Here is a 24156-nt window from a genome sequence, read left to right as displayed (position 1 = left end):
TTCAGCTACTTCCTACTCTAATCATAAAACAAATTAACATAGAGTCTCATCACATGACAAGTAGCTTCAGTGCCATTATAGGACTAGTGTCACACTTTTAAGTGTTGTAAACAGTCTGGCTTTTCTGGTTTTCATACTTCTACGAAAACCATAAAAACTACAAAAAATAGTTGATAAAATGACAAATAAGATCAGAAGCTATTCAAATCATTTTGCTAGGCAGCTAGTCTTGCTTCCAACTCTCCTACTTACCAGCCAAGTTCTGGGCCACCAATAATGAAGCTTAGCCAAGTAGGAATTGAGGCCAGGCACCAAAAGTAATGACCATCTGAAAGTATTTTTCTTGAATGTGCCATAATATTATATTCTAGAACCAACGACCAAGTTTTTATTTTTTAATTCTCCGAATAGAATATTTGTGCCTCCTTTCCCATACTTAATTTGATTACTTTTAAACCACCTGTACTTTAAATTCTGGTACAAAGATTCGTGATTCAGTTTGGCCTGGATTTAAATGTAGCATTGGAACTACTGTTGTCAAACTGTTGGCAAACATGGTTGTAAGTGAACCAAACAAAACAAGCCTTTCAATTCAATTAAAATTTTTTCCACTATCACTATATTCCTAATAGATTTGCTTTTTATCTCCTTCAGTAATGGAGAAGTCCTGACCTCCAGGAAATTACAAATTTCTTACAAAAGACATAAATCCAGAATCCTGCAGCCTGTGGAACGAAAACAACATTCACAGAAAGATAGACAAGGAGAAAAGGCAGAGAGCTATGTACCAGATGAAGGAACACAATAAAACCCCAGAAAAACAACTAAATGAAGTGGAGATAGGCAACCTTCCAGAAAAAGAATTCAGAATAACGATAATGAAGATGATACAGGACCTCGGGAAAAGAATGGAGGCAAAGATTGAGAAGATGCAAGAAATGATTAACAAAGACCTAGAAGAATTAAAGAACAAACAAACACAGATGAACAATACAATAACTGAAAAGAAAACTACACTAGAAGGAATCAATAGCAGAAAAACTGAGGCAGAAGAACGGATAAGTGACCTGGAAGACAGAATGGTTGAACTCACTGCCGCAGAACAGAATAAAGAAAAAAGAATGAAAACAAATGAAGACAGCCTAAGAGACCTCTGGGACAACATGAAACGCAACAACATTCGCATTATAGGGGTCCCAGAAGGAGAAGAGAGAGAGAAAGGACCCGAGAAAATATTTGAAGAGATTATAGTCGAAAACTTCCCTAACATGGGAAAGGAAAAAGCCACCCAAGTCCAGGAAGCACAGAGAGTCCCAGGCAGGATAAACCCGAGGAGAAACACACCAAGACACACAGTAATCAAATTGGCAAAAATTAAAGACAAATTATTGAAAGCAGCAAGGGAAAAACGACAAATAACATACAAGGGAACTCCCATAAGGTTAACAGCTGATTTCTCAGCAGAAACTCTACAAGCCAGAAGGGAGTGACATGATATACTTAAAGTGATGAAAGAGGAGAACCTACAACCAAGATTACTCTACCCAGCAAGGATCTCATTCAGATTCGATGGAGAAATCAAAAGCTTTACAGACAAGCAAAAGCTAAGAGAATTCAGCACCACCAAACCCACTCTACAACAAATGCTAAAGGAACTTCTCTAAGTGGGAAACACAAGAGAAGAAAAGGACCTACAAAAACAAACCCATAACAATTAAGAAAATGGTCATAGGAACATACATATCGATAATTACCTTAAACGTGAATGGATTAAATGCTCCAACCAAAAGACACAGGCTTGCTGAATGGATACAAAAACAAGACCCATATATATGCTGTCTACAAGGGACCCACTTCAGACCTAGAGACACATACATACTAAAAGTGAGGGGATGGAAAAAGATATTCCATGCAAATGGAAATCAAAAGAAAGCTGGAGTAGCAATTCTCATATCAGACAAAATAGACTTTTAAACAAAGACTATTACAACAGACAAAAGAAGGACACTACATAATGATCAAGGGATTAATCCAAGAAGAAGATATAACAATTATAAGTATATATGCACCCAACATGGGAGCACCTCAACACCTAAAGCAACTGCTAACAGCTGTAAAAGAGGAAATCAACAGTAACACAATAATAGTGGGGGACTTTAACACCTCACTTACACCAAAGGACAGATCATCCAAAATGAAAATAAATAAGGAAACAGAAGCTTTAAATGAAACAATAGACCAGATAGATTTAATTGATATTTGTAGGACATTCCATCCAAAAACAGCAGATTACACTTTCTTCTCAGGTCCGCATGGAACATTCTCCAGGATAGATCACATCCTGGGTCACAAATCAAGCCTCAGTAAATTTAAGAAAAGTGAAATCATATCAAGCATCTTTTCTGACCACAACGCTATGAGATTAGAAATGAATTACAGGGAAAAAAAGTAAAAAACACAAACACATGGAGGCTAAACAATACGTTACTAAATAACCAAGAGATCACTGAAGAAATCAACGAGGAAATCAAAAAATACCTAGAGATAAATGACAACGAAAACACGACGATCCAAAACCTATGGGATGCAACAAAAGCAGCTCTAAGAGGGAAGTTTATAGCAATACAAGCCTACCTCAAGAAACAAGAAAAATCTCAAATAAACAATCTAACCTTACACCTAAAGGAACTAGAGAAAGAAGAACAAACAAAACCCAAAGTTAGCAGAAGAAAAGAAATCATAAAGATCAGAGCAGAAATAAATGAAATAGAGACAAAGAAAACAATAGCAAACATCAATAAAACTAAAAGCTGGTTCTTTGAGAAGATAAACAAAACTGATAAACCATTAACCAGACTCATGAAGAAAAAGAGGGAGAGGACTCAAATCAATAAAATTACAAATGAAAAACAGGAAGTTACAACAGACACCGCAGAAATACAAAGCATCCTAAGAGACTACTACAAGCAACTCTATGCCAATAAAATGGACAACCTGGAAGACATGGACACATTCTTAGAAAGGTATAATCTTCCAAGACTGAACCAGGAAGAAATAGAAAATATGAACAGACCAATCACAAGTAATGAAATTGAAACTGTGATTAAAACTCTTCCAACAAACAAAAGTCCAGGACCAGACGGCTTCACAGGTGAATTCTATCAAACATTTAGAGAAGAGCTAACACCCATCCTTCTCAAACTCTTCCAAAAAATTGAGGAGGAAGGAACACTCCGAAACTCATTCTATGAGGCCACCATCACCCTGATACCAAAACCAGACAAAGATACTACAAAAGGAGAAAATTACAGACCAATATCACTGATGAATATAGATGCAAAAATTCTCAACAAAATACTAGCAAACAGAATCCAACAACACATTAAAAGGATCATACACCATGATCAAGTGGGATTTATCCCAGGGATGCAAGGATTCTTCAGTATACGCAATATATGCAAATCAATCAATGTACACCATATTAACAAATGGAAGAATAAAAACCATATGATCATCTCAATAGATGCAGAAAAAGCTTTTGACAAAATTCAACACCCATTTCTGATAAAAACTCTCCAGAAAGTGGGCATAGAGGGAACCTACCTCAACACAATAAAGGCCATATACGACAAACCCACAGCAAACATCATTGTCAATGGTGAAAAACTGAAAGCATTTCCTCTAAGATCAGGAACAAGACAAGGTTGCCCACTCTCACCACTATTATTCAACATAGTTTTGGAAGTCCTAGCCACAGCAATCAGAGAAGAAAAAGAAATAAAAGGAATACAAATAGGAAAAGAAGAAGTAAAGCTGTTACTGTTTGCAGATGACATGATACTATACATAGAGAATCCTAAAGATGCCACCAGAAAACTACTAGAGCTAATCAATGAATTTGGTAAAGTAGCAGGATACAAAATTAATGCACAGAAATCTCTCACATTCCTATACACTAATGATGAAAAATCTGAAAGAGAAATTAAGGAAACACTCCCCTTTACCACTGCAACAAAAAGAATAAAATACCTAGGAATAAACCTACCTAGGGAGACAAAAGACCTGTATGCAGAAAACTATAAGACACTGATGAAAGAAATTAAAGATGATACCAACAGATGGAGAGATATACCATGTTCTTGGATGGAAGAATCAATATTGTGAAAATGAGTATACTACCCAAAGCAATCTACAGATTCAATGCAATCCCTATCAAATTATCAATGGCATTTTTTTCGGAACTAGAACAAAAAATCTTAAAATCTGTATGGAGACACAAAAGACCCCGAATAGCCAAAGCAGTCTTGAGGGAGAAAATGGAGCTGGAGGAATCAGACTCCCTGACTTCAGACTATACTACAAAGCTACAGTAATCAAGACAATATAGTACTGGCACAAAAACAGAAACATAGATCAATGGAACAAGATAGAAAGCCCAGAGACAAACCCACACACCTATGGTCAACTAATCTATGACAAAGGAGGCAAGGATATACAATGGAGAAAAGACAGTCTCTTCAGTAAGTGGTGCTGGGAAAACTGGACAGCTACACGTAGAAGAATGAAATTAGAACACTCCCTAACACCATACACAAAAATAAACTCAAAATGGATTAGAGACCTAAACGTAAGACCAGACACTATAAAACACTTAGAGGAAAACATAGGCAGAACACTCTTTGACATAAATCACAGCAAGATCTTTTTTGATCCACCTCCTAGAGTAATGGAAATAAAAACAAAAATAAACAAATGGGACCTAATGAAACTCCAAAGCTTTTGCACAGCAAAGGAAACCATAAACAAGATGAAAAGACAACCCTCAGAATGGGAGAAAATATTTGCAAACGAATCAACGGACAAAGGCTTAATCTCCAAAATATATAAACAGCTCATGCAGCTCAATATCAAAAAAACAAACAACCCAATCCAAAAATGGGCAGAAGACCTAAATAGACATTTCTCCAAAGAAGATATACAGATTGCCAACAGACACATGAAAGAATGCTCAACATCATTAATCATTAGAGAAACGCAAATCAAAACTACAATGAGGTACCACCTCACACCAGGTAGAATGGGCATCATCAGAAAATCTACAAACAACAAATGCTGGAGAGGGTGTGGAGAAAAGGGAACCCTCTTGCACTGTTGGTGGGAATGTAAATGGATACAGCCACTATGGAGAATGGTACGGAGGTTCGTTAAAAAACTAAAAATAGAACTACGACCCAGCAATCCCACTACTGGGCATATACCCTGAGAAAACCATAATTCAAAAAGAGTCATGTACCAAAATGTTCGTTGCAGCTCTATTTACAATAGCCAGGACATGGAAGCAACCTAAATGCCCATCGACAGATGAATGGATAAAGAAGATGTGGTACATATATACAATGGAATATTACTCAGCCATAAAAAGGAACGAAATTGAGTCATTTGTTGAGACATGGATGGATCTAGAGACTGTCATACAGAGGGAAGTAAGTCAGAAAGAGAAAAACAAATATCGTATATTAACGCATACATATGGAACCTAGAAAAATGGTACAGATGAACCAGTTTGCGGGGCAGAAATTGAGACACAGATGTGGAGAAGAAACGTATGGACACCAAGGGGGGAAAGCGGCGGGGTGGTGGTGGTGCTGGTGTGATGAATTGGGCGATTGGTATTGACATGTATACACTGATCTGTATAAAACTGATGACTAATAAGAACCTGCTGTATAAAATAATAAATAAAATAAAATTCTAAAATTCAAAAAAAAGACATAAATCTATTCAACAATATGGAGCAAGAGAGAAAAATGAAGTATTAAGGAATGAAATACTAAGGTGAATGTAGTCATGTGCCACAGAACAAGGCACAAGAAGGAGAGAAAAGGCTTGTGATTTAATACAGACAACAAATATAGAAAAGGCAGGATATATCACAGTCGACTGTACAATTAGATACAGAGAACAAGTTTAAGTATGAGTTTTGCAGTATCACAGTATATAGATCAAGATGGGTACTGAGTAAAGAAAAGAAGGTAACTGGGGAATATTTTCTCAGAAAAATGGATGATTCTATGTCTGGGGCAAGAAATGGGTAAGATCAACCTCGAATATCATGTTGAGCCAAAAAGCAATGAGGCTATCAAAGGCCAATAGGGTTTTATCAAAAGGATACAGGAGCCAGCTTGAAGAGGCTCCTAATGACCAAAGATGAGACATGGTGAGATCAGAAGGAATAATGCCTGCAATTTATCAAAACATACTGAATATATAAAGTCATGAGCTCATAATGATATTCAGAAAAGACACAAACAAACAAAATTCACTGGACACCACTATAGGTTGCTCGGGCACCGACTTTTTACTCTGAAAATCGATGCTTAATTATTTCTCCTTTATTTACTCTGCTTTTCTGATATGAAGCATATTTCAAGTTAGCCAAACAGCTCAGCGTACGAGGAGAAGTTCTGTTAACATCCATTAATAAATGCAGAAGTAATGACACAATTAGAAAATGATCATTTTGAAACTCCTAATAAAATAACTGGATCAGGCAACAATCATCAATGGCTTTAGCATCCCATAGGGAAGACTGACAGGAAACTCTACAATAAAAAGACTGTCACCACCTGAGCCTAACAATATTGGCATCACTAGAAGTACAACAATCAAATATTATGTGCCTTCTCATTATAGGAAATAGTACCACCTGTGAAATATTCCCCCCAAAAAACTAAACCTGAGTGTAAACAAGGCTTTGATTTAACTTCTAATCTACAAGAACTATAGAGGAACAAATTAAACAAACCCATGCGTACTACAGGACAACTGACCACATTTCTTTTACAAGACGAATGCACGAAACAAACAGGGAAGGATGGAACACCTGTTTCTGGTTAAGAGCGATATAAGATACAAAACAACCACATACAGTGAGTGAGTGGGCCAGTTTTAGATCTGGATCAAATTAACTGTAAAAATACATAAAGAATGTTTTTAGACAATTAGGGAAATTTGAACATGGACTAATTAGTTGATGATATTAAGACATTGTTAATCATGTTAGACGTGATAATACACCCCACTTAAGAAAACATTTGTGTAGCTGTCAAATTGTTATGGTATAAATCTTATGGTATATAAAATATATCTTAATAAAACTGTTACTAGAAAACATTCATTTTTAATTTCACTTTGTTTAAGACACATACTGAAATATTTAGGGATGAAATGACAAGACATATCAAAATTTGATTAAAATATTTCAGCAAAAAGGAGAATATATAGATTATTTTTTAAAGTATGGCAAAAGGTTGATAAAACTGGGGGATGGGTACACATGGGGTCATTGGAAGCTGCTTCTGAGTAGAAACAGTACATTTGGAAATTTGCAAAAAAGAGTTTAAAAAGCATTTCAAACCGAAAAAATATTGAACTAAAAAGAAAAATTTGATAATGTAGGGTTTCCAGTTTTGCAGAGAGTAGAAAGTTTGAATTAAGGTAGAATGGAATATGCTTTTATTCAGGATCACTAAAAGAAATACAGTAGATATATCTTTTAAAGTCAGACATTTATTACTGAAAGTTCCTGTATTCTACAAAGACAATATAATCTAGAATTCAGAAATACAATTTTGGTAGAATTACCCAAGTATGTAACTTGGTTGCTATCCTTTGAATAGGATATGAAGAACTTCCAATAAGTGACTTAATTTGCCAGCAAAGAAACATCAACAGAAAAGGCGGACAAGTGCAGCAGTTTTGATTAACATGTGTGGACCCTAAATTTAAAAAAAACTACACCACCAACAATGCGCTTTTTAAGCAGTTCTATTTGTCTCTCTATCTAATGATGAGGACTACAATTACTTCAAAGTGATTACTTCAAGTGACTATTTCAAACTGAATTATGAGGTCAACAAGATCACTGGTCATGTTTTTACTGTTTTTTTTTTTTTTTTTAAATTTTTATTTATTTATTTATTTTTGGCTATGTTGGGTCTTCGTTTCTGTGAGGGCTTTCTCTAGTTGTGGCAAGCGGGGGCCACTCTTCATCGCGATGCGCCGGCCTCTCACTGCTGTGGCCTCTCTTGTTGCGGAGCACAGGCTCCAGACGCGCAGGCTCAGTCGTTGTGGCTCACGGGCCTAGTCGCTCCGTGGCATGTGGGATCTTCCCAGACCAGGGCTCGAGCCCGTGTCCCCTGCATTGGCAGGCAGATTCTCAACCACTGCGCCACCAGGGAAGCCCCTTTTTACTGTTTTAATGTGACTGTCTTATCAAATAGCTTGCAGTAGCTTTAAATCTAAATATTTGAATTGTCATGAAAAAGTTGTGAGACTTCGAAGTAAACAAAAAAGATTTCTGGATATCCTATCTAATGAACTCTTCTGTGTTATTTAACATGACCTTGGAACAAGTCACTGTCACATCTCAATTAGGTTACAGCAACAGCCTCCCAGCTGGTCTCTCTGTTTCTCCCCTCAGAGTAACCAGAATGATAAAAGCTACATTTTAAAGGGACCATGGCATTCATATGCTCTAAAACCTCCAGTAATATGTCTATATTTTTCTTATTTTTAATTGTTCTAAAAATAACTGACAGTTTAAAGTAATAATGTGAACAATGCATTAGGTGTTTACAGCATATGTAATAGTAAAATATATAACAGTGACACAAGGATGGGAAGGAAGATTTGAGAATATGATGTTCTTAGGTCCTTATATACTACAGGTGATGTGGTATAATATTATTATAAGGTGGACTCAAATTATTTAAATATGTATACTGTAAAATCAAAGGTGACCATTAAATAAGATTTAGGAAAAGAGGTATAAATAATAAGTCACTAGGGGAGGTAAAATGGAATCATTAAAAAATACCCAATTAAACAGAAAAAGAGGTAACAAAAAACAAAGAACAAATGGAACAGAAAGCAGCTAGCAAGATCGTAGATATTGATCCAACGATATCAATCCCTTTCAATATGAATGGTGCAAACACACCAGTTAAAGACAGACTTCCCTGGTGGTGCAGTGGTTAAGAATCCGCCTACCAATGCAGGGGATACGGGTTCGAGCCCTGGTCCGGGAAGATCCCACGTGCCGCGGAGCAACTAAGCCCGTGCGCCACAACTACTGAGCCTGCGCTCTAGAGCCCACAAGCCACAACTACTGAGCCTGCGAGCCACAACTACTGAAGCCCACGTGCCTAGAGCCCATGCTCGGCAACAAGAGAAGCCACTGCAATGAGAAGCCCGTGCACCGCAACGACGAGTAGCCCCTGCTCACTGCAACTAGAGAAAGCTCGGGGGCAGCAACGAAGACCCAAGGCAGCCAAAAAAAAAAAAAAAAAAAAGACAGAGACTGTCAAATTGGATTGAAAAGCAAGAACCAACTATATGCTGTCTACAAAAAATTCACTTTAGATACACAGACTTTGATAAGTTAAAAGAAAAGGGATAAAGCTTTATGATGAAACACTAACAACCAAACAAAAGCTGGAGTAGCTGTATTTCAGACAAAGCAGATTTCAGAACAAGGAAGATTATCAGAGACAAAGAGGGACATTACATAATAATAAAGGATTCTTCAAGAAGACATAATCCTAGATGTGTATGCACCTAACGACAGAGTTTCCAAATTCACAAGGCAAAATCTGATAGAGTCTGAAAAAAGAAATAGACGAATCTACAATTACAGTTGAAGACTTTGACACTCCTCTCTTTAATTCATAGAGCAAGTAGGCAGAAAATCAGTAAGGATATAGATGACCTGAATAGCGCTATCAACCAAACCGACCTAGTGGACATTTATAGAACATTTCAGCAAACAAAAGCAGATTATATATTCTTCTCACCTGCACATAGATTATTCACCAAGATAGACTATATTCTGTTCCAGAAAACAAGCCTTAACTTATTAAAGAAAATAGAAATAATACAATGTGAGTTTTCAGACCATAACAGCATTAATCTAGAAATCAGTAATAGAAACACATCTGGACAATCTCCCAAATGTTTGGAAATTAAACATTATACTTCTAAATTATCCATGGATCAAGTGAAAAGTCTCAAGGGAAACTACTACATCAGGGGTCAGCACACTTTTTCTGTAAAGGGCCAGATGGGAAATATTTTAGGCTTAGTGAGCCATACAATGTCTGTCACAACTAATCATCTCTGCTGTTACAGTGCAATAGCAGCAAAACATAATAAATAAAAGAATGAGTGTGGCTATGCTCTGATAAAACTTCATTTAAAAAATGTACAGTAGGCCATACTTTGCCAAACCCTGAATTAAATGAAAATACATCATATCAAAATTGGCAGAATGCAGCTAAAGCAGCACTTAAAGGAAAATTTCTAACACAAAATACATATACAGTCAATCCTCATTATTTGTGGATTCCTTATTTGGTAATTGCTTACTTGGTAAAATTTATTTTACCAAATAGGTAAAATATTTTACTCAAAATCAATACTTGTCTTTTCATGGTCATTCATGGACACACACAAAGTGGCAAAAAATATGAGCTGCCTGACATGCATGTTTCCAGGTAAATTTGAACAAAGTGATGCTCTGCCTTCTTGTTTCAGCATTCATTCTGTAAACAAGTGGCCTTTTCACAGTCCATCTAGTGCCACATTTTTATACTTTTTGCTGGTAATATCAGTGTTTAAAATGGCCTTCAAATGTAGTGCTCAAGTACAGTCTAATGTTCCTAAGCTTAGGAAACCTGTGATGTGCCTTACAAAGAAAATGTCTGTTAGATAAGCTTCATTCAGGCACAAGTTACAGTGCTGCTGGCTGTGAGTTCAATGTTAATGAATCAAAAACATATACTAAATGAGGTGTCTTTAAGCAGAAACACACATACAACAAGGTTATACTGATTGGTTGAAAGAAATGTTGTGACCAGAGACTTGCAGGAACCTAGCCCTGCATTTCTCCTAGGAGTAGCAATTCAGTACTCACTGATTCAGTGTTCACAGCAACTTTATAGAACAGACTTACTGTGAGTAACGAGAATCACTCTATTAGAAAAGAAGAAATCAGTAACCCAAACTTAAATCTTAAGAAACTAGAGAAAGAAGAGCAAATTAAACCTAAAGCAAATGAAAGGAAGGAAATAAATATTAGAGCAGAAACCAATGAAACTGAAAAGAGAAAAACAATAGAGAAAATCAATAAAATAAAAAGCTGCTTCTTTGAAATTATCAATAAAGTGATAAACCTCTATCGAGGCCAATGGGAGAGGGAGAGGCCTCAAGTCACCAACAGGAGTATAAGAAGGACATCACTACTGATCCTACATACATTAATAATAATGAAATACTATAAACTCTACACCTATAAATTTGATAACTCAGATGAAATGAAACAATTCCCCAAAAGACAAAAACTATCAAAATTCACCCAAGAAGACAAATATATCTTGAAGAGCTCTCTATGTAATAAATAAATAAAGTGTATGGCTAAAAATCTTCCCCCCAAGTCTTCAGGCCCAGATGGGTTTCACTGGCAAATTCTACCAGACATTTAAGGAAGAAATGATACTAATTCTCTATAATCTCTCCAAGATCACAGAAGAAGAAGGATACTTCTCAACTCATTTTATGAGGCCAGCATTACACTAATATCAAAGCCAGAGAAAGATACTACAGGAAAAGAAAACCACAAACCAATACGCTTCATGGACAAAGATGTAAAAATCTACAATAAAATATTAGCAAATTGAATCCAGCAATATATTAAAGGGATAAAACATCATGATCAACGGGGTGCATCTCAGGAATACAAGGTTGGTTCAACATTCAAAATTAACAAAAGTCACTCACCAGATTAAATGACTCAATAATAAAAAAACATGATCATCTCAATAAATACAGAAAAGGCATTCAACAAAATTCAACATCATGTGTGATAAAAACTCAACAGGGACTTCCCTGGTGGTCCAGTGGTTAAGAATCCACCTTTCAATGCAAGGGATGCGGGTTCAACCCCTGGTCGGGGAACTAAGATCCCACATGCTGCAGGGCAACTAAGCCCGAGTGCCACAACTACTGAGCCTGCGTGCCACAACTAGAGAGCCTGCATGCCGCAACTACTGAGCCTGCATGCTCTGGAGCCCACACGCCACAACTAGAGAGAAGCCCTTGCGCTGCAATGAAGAGCCCGTGCACTGCAATGAAAAGATCCCACGTGCTGCAACTAAGAACTGACACAGCCAAAAAAACCCTCAACAAACCATGAATAGAATGAAACTCCCTCAGTCTAATAAAAGATATGTATGAAAAATCTACAACTACCATCATTCTTAATGGTGAGACTGAACACTTTCACCCTGAGATCAGAAACAGGGCAAGGATGTCCTCTTCTCACTATTCTACACAGCATAATAGTGGAAGTCCTAGCCAACATAATAATGCAAGAAAAAGAAATAAAAGGCATGTCAAAGAGACAGAGGAACTAACCTAAAAGAGCTCCCAAAGGCTAAAACTGGAACAATTTGATAGTATTGGACTATAACCCAAAGAATAAAATATGTATCTATGAGTCCCTACTGATAGACATAAATGACTGAATAAATAAATGGGAGAGAAGGGACAAATCTTTCTTACAGAATTCCAAATAATGTATATAGATACTCCCCTCTCTAGGAGGTGGAGCTTAATTCCCTCTCCTTGAGTGTAGACTGGTCTTAGTGACTCAACTTCCAAAGATCATAGAAAGAACTTCCAAAGAGTATAGAAAGGGGAAAAGAGGAACTTTACAGTGTACAAGAAACCTGGCAGATACCACCTGAACCAAGTCACTAAGGTCAACATCACCAGCATTAAGTCATGTTGCTATCATGTGCCCTATGATGTGATGTGATGTGACGTGATGAGAAGGGCACTTCACCTCTTCTCCAAAACCCATAACCCCAGTCTAACCAGAGAAAACACCAGACAAACGCAAACTGAGGGACATTCTACAAAATAACTTACCAATACTGCTCGAATATTTCAAGGTTATGAAAAACAAGGAAAGACTAAGGAACTGTCACAGATTAGAAGAGATTAAGGAGACATAATGACTAAATGCAATGTGGGATCTTGGATTGAATTCTGGAACAGAAAAAGGACATAAGTGAAAAAAAACCAGTGAAATTTGAATAAAGTTTATAGTTTGAGTAAATAGTATTTTACCCATGTAAATTTCTTAGTTTCAACAAATGTTATCATGCTTATGTTAACATAAGAGGAAGGTGAGTTTCAAAACTCTCTGTACTACCTTTGCAATTTTTCTGAAAATCTAAAATTATTCCAATATAAAGAGTTTATTTTAAAACAAAAATGTCTACTAGATTCTCATCTCACTCAAACTAGAAGCCACAGTCTCTACAGTGGCCTACAAGGCCCTATGTAATCTGATTCCTCCTTTACTACTTCTCAGATCTCATCTATGTTTGTTGAATAAATGAATGAATGACCCTCTAAAACAAAGGAACCCAAATCTGACTAATCATCAGAACCATCTGGGGAACTTTTTAAAATGCAGATTCCAAGGGAATATCTCAGAGATATTTGAATCAGTCTTTCTGGGGTGGGAGGTGGAAATTTAAATCTTTAACAGCACCCCAGACGGTTCTGAGAATCAGTCAGATTTGGATTCTCAAGATGAAAAACACAATGAATTCTCTCATTAGGCTGTCAAATAGCTTCATTAATTGAAAGGAAATAATTATGACGACTTTAACAGAAGAGGAAAACTTACAGACTCTAAAGTATAAACTATTTGAAATAAAAGTGAATTTTCAAAAGAATAAGTCCATCCCCCTGCTAAGAACAGTGGTTTGCAACTGGGAGCAATTTTGTCCCCCACGGGGCATTTCGCAATGTCTGGAAACACTTTGGGTTGCCATAATTGGGGCAGTGTGCTATTGGTACCTAGTCAGTAGAGGCCAGAGATGCTGCTAAACATCCTATAATGTACAGGACAGCCCACCACAGCAAAGAATTATCCAAAATGTCAACAGTGCTGAGGCTGAGAAACTCTCCTCAGAATGACTGATGGCCACTTTTACATAAGGACCCAATCCATCCAACACCTGCTGGAATATCTCCACAGACAGCCTGCTCATTATTCTACATCAATCAATGCACTATTGGGCAGCTTAAAATTTTTCCCCAACTTTTCTTCTGAAAAATTCCAAACATTATAGAAAAGTTGAAAGAATAACAAACATCCATTTGCTCTTCACTTACACCCATCAAATGTTAACATTTGGCCACGTTTGCTTTGCCACACACTATACACATACACACACATGCACACACAGACATGCACAAACACACACACTTTTTTGTTTTGCTGAGCCATTTGAAAATAGCAGACATCATAACACTTCAGCATGCATCTCCTATGTAACCACAGTACCACTATCATACTTAAGGATACAACAATAATTCCAAAATATCATCCTCAAACTTCCCCAGTTGTCCCCAAAATGACTTTTACAGCTTTATCGTTCACCCCACCCTAATCCAAAATCCAATTAAGGTTCATTCCTTGCATTTAATTGTTAGGTTTCTTTTAATCCAGAACAGTCCCCCATTGTTTCTGTTTTCCAGGACATTGTCTGAAGAGTCCTAGCCAGTTATCTTGTAAAATGTCTTCTATTTTTAATTTGTTTCAGTTTCCTCATGGTGTCATTTAACATGTCTCCAGATTTCCTTTCTTTCCTATAAACCAGAAATTAAGTCTTGGCTCGATTAGATTCAGGTAAAATATTTTTGGCAAGAATACTTCATAGATGATGATGTGTATTTCTCAATGCATCACATTAGGAGAAATACAATGTCAGGCTGCCCTGCCATCAGTGATGCTAAGTTTGATCACTGGGTTAGTGTGATGATCATCAAATCTCTGCTCTAAAGGTACACTTCCCATTTGAATTAGAATGTATAAGTATCCTACTTTTTATCAACTTTTACCCCAATAGTTTTAGCATCCACTGATAACCTTTGTCTGAATTAATTATTACATCGGGGGTTAGAAAATGGTGATTTCTGAAGTCTATCATTCCTTCTACGTTTATTAGCTCAGAGTATTCTATAAAGAGCAGAAGAGCTTTCCTTATTCCCTCTCCCCCCCACCCCCCCTTTTTTGGTGCTTAATACACATTTATTAACTGAATACATTAAATACTGTTGATTTTTCAAATTAGATAACAAGCATGGGCTGATGAGTTTTATGGAGATATTTCTCAGATTATAAAAACAAATTTTAAACAGAAGATTTGTGACTACTTAGGTGAGAAACTGATTATTACTGTGAGCCAATTTGGGGTCCTGGAGAAAGGGTCATTTCAAGCTAATGGAAGAGTGCCTCTTTTAATAGAGGATAGGAAGCTTCTAGATCATGGGAATGTCTAGCAGTCATTCATGATATCCGTGTAGACCATATAGTTAGGTTGATTCCAAGCAGACTGGGCACGCTGGTCCATAGTTCAGTGCCAATTTCCTCTCCCCTCTTTTTTATTATCACTATGGATGCATGGATTTCTATTGTTGTTTAATCAATTCCCTTCATTATTGTTTTTGATGCTCAAATTGTCCCAAATTTGGCCAGTGGAAACTTCTTGAGACTCCTTCAAGCTGGCTCCTGTGACCTTTTGACATGACTTCATTAGTCTGTGACCACTTCCTATGGACATCTCTGGTTTTAAAAGCTGTTTATATGATACTTATTTGCTGAAACTCCTATAACATCTGTCCATTGGTTTTGGTTCTACTTTTTGCAGGAACAGAACATTTTATTTCTTCCATGTGGAATGTTATGTGACTTAAACACATATTATGGCTGGGTTGGAGCAATTCTGCGAAACCGCTTCACTAACATTACACAAGTATATAAATCATTAATTTAGGCCTACTCATATGCTCACTTCATCCCTAATCCTCACACTTTAGGATGTCTATTACACACACTTATTACTTAATTCAATTTCTGAAAGCTGCTGAGAGTTTAAAGATTTGTTTCCAAGGTTCCATCAAATTTTCCCATATCAAAATGGCTGCATCAAAGGAGCCGGGTCATAATTTCCTATATATGATCTGGGATAGATTCATGCACTGGTTGGAGCCAGTCCTTGGTACTACTAGAGTAACCACTAAAGTATATGAAATACCGCATTAATACTTAAGGGCCAAATCGCACCCAGCATTAGTTATTAAAGTTATCCTAACAATCCTCCAATATTTTCATACAGGTTTTTGCAGTTTATTACAACTTATTTATACATAAAGAGCATGTAAATGCAGATGTGCCCTCTTTCTAGGGTATATCCAATCAGCATTACCTATTACCATATATATTTGCTCAGGCCGGTCAAGAAAAGCCTGATGAGCCTAGAGCAAACAATGTCCCTGCCCTAATAGATGAACGGTACTCTGTCTTCTAGAATACATAGAGGCAAATAGCAACACTTCAGGAGGGCACAGGAACTCTAGTTCCTCTGTTTGTAGACATATTTCCGGTATCTGACAACTTAATCAGATCGTGTTAAATACACAGAATAGTATACTGTTTTATTTATATTTCTTATTCCTTTTCCAGTACGGTCAAAGCACACTGAAGAAGGCAGAAAGAATCCTTATCAAGTGCTTTGTAACTCTGGGCAGGGAGAAGGAAATGGTCACTCACTATAGTACAATAATAATAATAAAATAATAATTTAAAATAATAAAATACATAATAATAAAATGTGACTTTCAAGAACGAAGATGATAGAACAGGGAAAAAGAAACCTAATGCCTAATTTCTAGGTAATTACATATGGCTTTTCGAATGATGTGAAATTTTGACATTTCTGAATAGTAATAGGAAAAACATAAAACAAATGACAAAGAGAAGACAATGTAAGAGAAATACTAAAGGCAAGAGTAAATCAAATCAACAGGTCAAGGGAAAAACCACAAAAGTATACCAATCATCCAGAAGGTACCTTTGTTCAGAAGAGGAAGGAAGTCAGGTGCTTTTTCCCGAAAAACCCTTTGAGCATCTTCAGCTTTCATTGACACCTCCTTTGTCTGAACCAGGAAAAAGCCTTTACCAACCAGCTGTGGGAAATAAAATTTCATTTACATTTTAAAATGACCTGAGACTAAAACAATATTTTCCTATTCTACAATTTTTCTGTATAAAATACAACACAGTGCTCTGATTTTTGTTTTAGTTATAACTGTAATTAATTCAGGGTGTTTGCTATAAACAAGTTTTCACATACACAAGATTCTTTCTTCCAGATGGGTGGTTCCGATTAAGAATTAGTACTGCCACTCCAACAAAGATGTTAAAAAAAAAAAAAGAATTAGTACTGCCTACTGTTACAATTAAGGGTCAAATAAATGTAAATTAGCCCTCAAAATTTTAAACTTTATTAAAAAAATTTTGTTGACTGAAACTAACAGAAGCTTTAGTTTGGTGATACTGTCCAGTGAGAGGAGAATGGTTAAGTAAAGTATGGTACATTCACAAGATAAAATACCATAGCTTGTTAAATATAGCAAATAATAAAAGGGGGAAAGCTTATATAATACTGTTAATTTTAAAAAGCATGATTCAAATATATATAGTATAGCACAATAACGCTAGAATACATTTATGGAGTACTTACTATGTGCCAGGCAGTTTTATGTGTTCTACAGGTAAAACACGTTTAACCCTCTCACGAGGCAGGTACTATTATTACTCTCATTTTACAGATGAGAAACTAAAGCACAGAGTGGTTAAGAAATCTGCCCATGGCCACACAACTCTTAAGGGACAGAGCTGTGACTTGAACCCAATTAAACTGATTACGGACTAAATAAATTAAAAATTATTCCTACAAAGACAATTCAAGGTACAGCACATTATGGATGATATTTAAACTTATTTCTACTCTTCTTTATTTCTACAGTTCTCTACAATGAGTACACATTAATTTTTTTAATAATTATGAAAGAAGTTTTTAAAAATGCAAAGCGATTCAACCAATTAAAGCCTATTGAGTTTTTAATTATAAAAGTAACAAATAGGCTCAATACGGAACATTTTTTTTAAACATTTAAAAAATAAAAAAGAGAAACAAAGAAATATCAACCAAAGTGCTACCACTCAAAGATGCCACTGCTATATAGGTATACTTCCTTTTTTTTTTTTTTTTGGCCACGCTGCGTGGCTTGTGGGATCTTAGTCTTAGTTCCCCTAACCAGGGATGGAACCCGTGCCCCCTGCAGTGGAAGCATGGAGTCCTAACCACTGGACCACCAGGGAAGTCCCGGTATACTTCCTTTTACCCTTCCGGTTTTAATTTTCCCCCATTACAGAAATAATGCATGTTTTATGTAAAATCCATAGAGCTACGAACAAGAAAAGAAAACCCTGCTCTTAATCCACTTCCTAAAAAGAACCACAACTGTCAACATTTTAGTATATATAACTCTCCAGACTTATCTACTTTAAAAAAAAATCAGATACGTAATATTCTACAAATTTTCACTTATTCGGTTGTGAACATTTTCCAACTATTCTACTATAAAATCAGTTTTAATGGTTGATAGTATTTCATTCTATGGCTACGTTATTCCATACCATTTCATCAAATTGGATTCAAACTCAAATCCTTTTCCAGAGCCCTCAATGCTGCCTCAGAAAAAGAGAAACATCCATACAAAAGTAGCAGAAAATTACATAAACATCACTGCCAGATAATGACTGCAAAGTTACTTAAATTATCAGAAACAATCCCACATCTGTTTCTAATTCTCTAGACTGCTCAATACCTCTCATTTTATAGTCAGACACATAAACTGTCAAAAGTAAGATGATTAATTCAAAACACTGTTACCTAAAAACAATGAACTATGAAACTAGTATATTTATTTTGATATTTCACTGCAGACATGTGAAGAGACTCTTTTTCATGAAAATTCTTCTACTTTTAAAGACTTGAAAATAGACGTAACTACCCAACTTAAATTATACAATACTTCCAAACAATTCAAACTACTTTTACTTTAATTTATCCTGTGCTTATCTGTGATATAGTTAAGAGGCAGCAAGAAATCTGATTTTTAGGTAAGAAAACCGAGGCCCAGTAACTTCTCTTGACTCCTATGGAATGTGCTTTCTGGTTTACCCAGTTTTTCTGGACTTCCTACTCTCTCAAGTTTTACACTTCCTACCTTAAAAAATCATTATGATATGTTTAATTTATGAAAACACTATGAAACAAAATTCTGCGCTACTCCTAGGGTTTAACAAAACCAGAGTTAGCAATCACAGTTCCAGTCTAAGCTGTTCTAAGACATTTGTGTTATGATACGAGAAAAGACTCAAGTTTCATTTTTTTCCGTCTCAGCATTAACTAGCTTCTACACATATTTTCCAGGGAACTCGAGCTTCATTTTTTAAAAAATATGTAATCGCTCTCTTGATATGTAAGTTACTGGTCTTTCAGCACATTGTGATACCCTCTTCACATGTACTTAGCGTTTTCTTCTTTTTGTTCTCTTAATTCTGTGATTTCAGAATTAGTTAGGATAACTCTAGCCAAAAAGTCCCAGGATTTTTCCTTCTAGGCTGGAGGGTAGTATCTGCCTTGCCTCCACACACTTTCGGTCACATTCCAGCTCCACCAGGCATTTATCAACTTTCCTTTACCACTGAGGCAGCATAATAGCATCATGCTTAAAAGGGTTAAGACTATGGCCTACAAAGCCAAACTGCCTGGATTTAAATCATGGCTCTGCTACTTACCAGCAAGTGACCTTTTGCAAGTTACTTACCTTCTCTGTGGCTCATTTTTCTTATCTGTATAAAGAGGCACAATGGCACCTATTTCATAGGTTATTCCTGAATTAAGTGAGTTAATTCACTTAAATACTGTACAACAGTCACCTGACGTATAATAAACACTATATTAACTGTTAGCTATTATTATTATTGTCATCATTTTTGTTACTGTTATTGTTGGATTTTTATTTAAGTTATTTTGTAATCCAGAAGGACATCTAAAGAACATCACTCTTCCTGGTCATATTGCGAAAAGTGCACACAACAGTGCCATTTCATACAACAGATATCAAAAGTTAAAAGGTTAAGAACATCTGATAACTCATGAAGAATGACAGTGTTTGTTTTGATGGTTTTTTTCTTTAAACGTACTGTACATTCTTTATGACCTCTCCTCATTATCTACCAAAAAGGAGTTTAACCTGAATAATTACCTCTCTTGAAGACTGTATGTAGATTTTTAAGAAAATCACCATACAGTATAATGAAAATGTTTACCTCTCAGATGTTGGATTAACATGTGATTAGATAGCTCAAAGGCCAGAGCACTTTCTCTATATCTCACCAGATCCATAGCACATTTTTATCAGATTGGCATAATCAAGAAAGAAAATATCAAAGTCTTAAGATTATACTTGGCTTCTGTTGTTTTGAAAACTGGACCTCAGATATACTTCGTGGATTTCAGACATGGGTTTTCTACATTGTAGAATGTATAAGCTACAGAGAGGTGGTCATTTTTCTAGTTTTTTTTTTTCTAAAACCATTCCTTTTGACAGAAGTGTTACAACTTAAAAAAAAAATCCATTCAAAAAGAGTTTTCCATTCACCTCTCCATTTCTGGAAGTTTGATTTTTAAATTCAAACAGACTCTTTCTGAAGAAAGCCTGATTAATGGCTAATCAATACATCCTACTGCTGCCTCCCCACTGGAGGAACTGCTGCTTCTGGAGCCCCTAACCTCCACATCCCCATTTATTTTTCAAGTGAAAGCTGCTACCCAAAGAACCCTTCTCTACTCCTGAAAGCACTAAAAGCCCCTGCTCATGAGTCCACAATCTCTGCTGTCCCAGCTGCCACCTCATTGTTTCACACCAACTTCCTCTTCATGGCAATAGGGCAAAGGAAAGTAATGTGGAGGTTGCTCTCAGTCAAAACGGGCTCCAAAAGTTGTATGCCTAAATGCCTTTCCCATACCTTAAACAGTTAAAAACTCCAAATAAATCTCCCCACTAAATAATTATAAAAGGTCATCCTTTACTTTGCAGTACTACTTTTGTGAGCTCCCACGGAAATCAGTTATGATAAAGAATGGAAGTTCTTTGAGGGCAGAGAATTTTGTCTATTTATCTCCACTCCCAGCATATATTTCATCAGCTCTAAACTGCCATCAACTGTAAGATGCATTTCAGAGAAGCAAAACTGTGGAAAACAAAGGTGCATCCTATAATCAATGAAAGATGGCGACAGAGTAACCTGCACATAATGAGTGCTTAACAGATGCTTCCTGAATTGAATTGTTCTTAAAAAGTTTCTTTGGGAAAGTATTTGAGGCCTAAGCAACTAGCTTACAGATAAATCCGTAGGGGGCAGAGGACTATAATTTAAGGATTGCCTGTATTTCTAATAGCCAATTTGAAAAGAATGGACGCTCTCCAGAAAGTGGTGTGTTTCTATGCAGGTGTATGTCTGTTTCTCTTCTCTCTCTTCTCCTTACCTCATCAATTAGTTTCCTGGCATTTGCGATAGTATAATCACCAGCAAATAATACCACTAAGCATGACTCATCACTGTTCTTCTGTCTCTGACCCCGGGACACTGGAACGATACTTCTACTGGCTTCTGTGGAAAGGCGGACAGCTTTGAGCTCTTCGGTGGTAGGTAGAGGAACATGGTCCTGAATGACAGCATCTTCTGGAAGAAGGCTCCAATTGAGTTCTCCTGACACAGGTGTAAAGTCATGAATGTTACTCCAGGTATTATTGAATATACTGAGCCCTGCATCTTTGAACTGGAAAGCTAATTCGGGGTAGTACCACTGAAAACAGCCAAACTTGATATTCGTGGAAGACTCAATAATGGGCTGAGTGGCACAGCACAAAAAGACTTCCAGCTTTCTACAATCCCGCACACGAAACTGTTGGCAGGCTAATGCGCTCTTGCAATCTCTGCAATTCCGGAAAAACACACTGCCTTTCACCGGTCCCAGAAAAATGACACAGTTAGTACAGTCATCAATAGTAACTGTAGCAGAGTGATCAAAAATATAGATGTTACAGTTCTCACAGTCTTGAATGAGAAACTGTTGTCCTGCCACTTTCCCAGGTAAGCGACCTACTGTTTCATCCTTCAGTCCACTGAACATGTAGTCTTTCGGATCAACCTGCAGGAACAAACACAGACCTTGAGTATTATTGACATTATTCAGCAAACATTAATTGTCTATTGGGAGTCAGGAACGATTTTTATTGCTAAAATAATATGTTCCAACTCTTACTGACTTTGCGACATAATAAGAAAATGAGCAGGACAAAAAACTTTTTTTTAATAAATACATTAAAGGCATGGGGGGAAGAAAGGGAGAGGAAACTGTTATAGATAAAGAAAGACTCAGGACATACCAACCAAATGATGTGTGGACATTGTTGGATCCTGTTTTAACATCTCAACTGTAAAAGTACTTTTTGGAAACAATTGGGGAAATTCTCATACATACACACAGCATACTGGATGATATTAAGGATTATTTCAGCTTTGAGCCTTTTCTTTTTCTGATGCTTCACTTTTAAAAAACTTCTGCGTCTTTAAAACTTCTGAACTTGGAAATACACCCAGATTGGAATATGTTTCTCTATCTTTCCATAAATTGATGCCTGGGTCTTAGTTTCTAAACCCTGACTGATTTCTGCAATATGCTACAGAAAATGGAAGCACCTGAAAGCCGAAGAATCACTATATGTCAGAATTTGCATCTACAAATTTGATTGAAACATTTACTGAGCTACTCCTACAATGTAAATTTTCCAAATTTTACCATTTCCATCTTTAGGCATTTTAAACTAAAGCTCACAGAATCTTTTAAACAGTGTGCCTGGAATCTGTCTCATTATTTTTAAAATTTTAGCTGACCTCTCAAAATATAGTCATTAAAAGACCATTTTGATTTTTCTAAATTACTTTTAAATCTACTTGCACTGTCTTAACCTCTTCGTGAATATTAAATTTCATACAAAACTATTCATGTACCAGAAACAGGCTCCCATAGGTACGGTACACAAAAACTTGATTATTTACAAAGGATAATTTAATCATCTTAATCATTAGCAAATTAGCTTAAAGTGACTTATTCAGTATTACACAATAAATGTTGTACTCATCAGTTTTACACAATGTACTAGAAGTAGTATTGGTCTGTAGCATGAGGCAATAAAAGAGGCACCTGTTTTCTAGTCTCAATTTTGTCACCTATGAGCAACATGAATGAAAAAGGCACTTTAACTTTCTAGATCTTCATTCAACCATTCGGCCATCTGAACACCCAATAGGAGCCAGACATTGTTTTAAGCACCAAAATGAATATGACCAACTCTTTCCATAAAAGAAGTGAACACTAACCTAAACAAATGATTTTAAAACAACCTGGCTGTGTAATGAGAGATGCTCAGAATATTCTGGAAATACAGAGGAGGGACACAAGGCTCAGGGGAGGTAGGGGTGTAAGACTTCCTGTGCAAAGTGAGAATGAATAAGCTGAAGTTCACCAGGTAAAAGGGGTAGGAGTAAAGGATCCTCCCTTCCCATATCAGGCAAAAGTGAAAGAATGAAACAAAAGAAAACTCTTCAGGGAGTGTGAGGAAAAGTGAACATGGTCTGGCGTTACCAGTGATACTGCAATGGGAGCAAATGAAGCTGGAGAGGTAGGCAGGGGCCATATTATGAAGCTTGGAAGTTCTCCGTGGACAAAGGGGTACCACAGAATGATTTAAATAAGCAAAATTTACATTTTAGGAAGATTATTCTGGTAAGAATAAGGACAAGTGGCGTGTGGATCGGAGAGGTGGCTGCAGTCATCCAGAAAGGGCTGGAACTAGAGCAGTGGTTAGCAGGGAAGAGGAAGATGGAATGAATTTGAGAAATACTGAGGAAGGAGAATCAGCCGATTTAGTAATTCAATGGCTGTAGGAGGTAAGGCAGAAGGATGGGTCAAAAATGATTCCTAGTTCTCTAGTCCAGTATTTTTCAACCTTTTTGACTACAATTCACATTAGTACATTCTCCAGCACAGCCCAGTACACGTACTTATGAGTATTTGTACATGTACACATACCAATGAA

General features: G+C 36.5%; 1 protein-coding gene across 1 annotated transcript in view; it reads right to left on the bottom strand.

The window, feature by feature from the left end:
• Positions 1-24156, bottom strand: part of RP2 (RP2 activator of ARL3 GTPase) — a 38457-nt gene that overhangs the window by 2096 nt on the left and 12205 nt on the right. The window contains exons 2-3 of the mRNA XM_068532908.1: positions 21540-22205; positions 16989-17103 (exon numbers count right to left, since the gene is read on the bottom strand). Coding sequence (XP_068389009.1) covers positions 16989-17103; positions 21540-22205 — 781 coding nt within the window. The remainder of the gene's footprint in view (positions 1-16988; positions 17104-21539; positions 22206-24156) is intronic.

The sequence above is a fragment of the Eschrichtius robustus genome, chromosome X (genome assembly GCF_028021215.1).
Source record: "Eschrichtius robustus isolate mEscRob2 chromosome X, mEscRob2.pri, whole genome shotgun sequence".
NCBI classification, from domain to species: domain Eukaryota; kingdom Metazoa; phylum Chordata; class Mammalia; order Artiodactyla; family Eschrichtiidae; genus Eschrichtius; species Eschrichtius robustus.
This window is presented reverse-complemented; position numbering and strand designations above follow the sequence as displayed.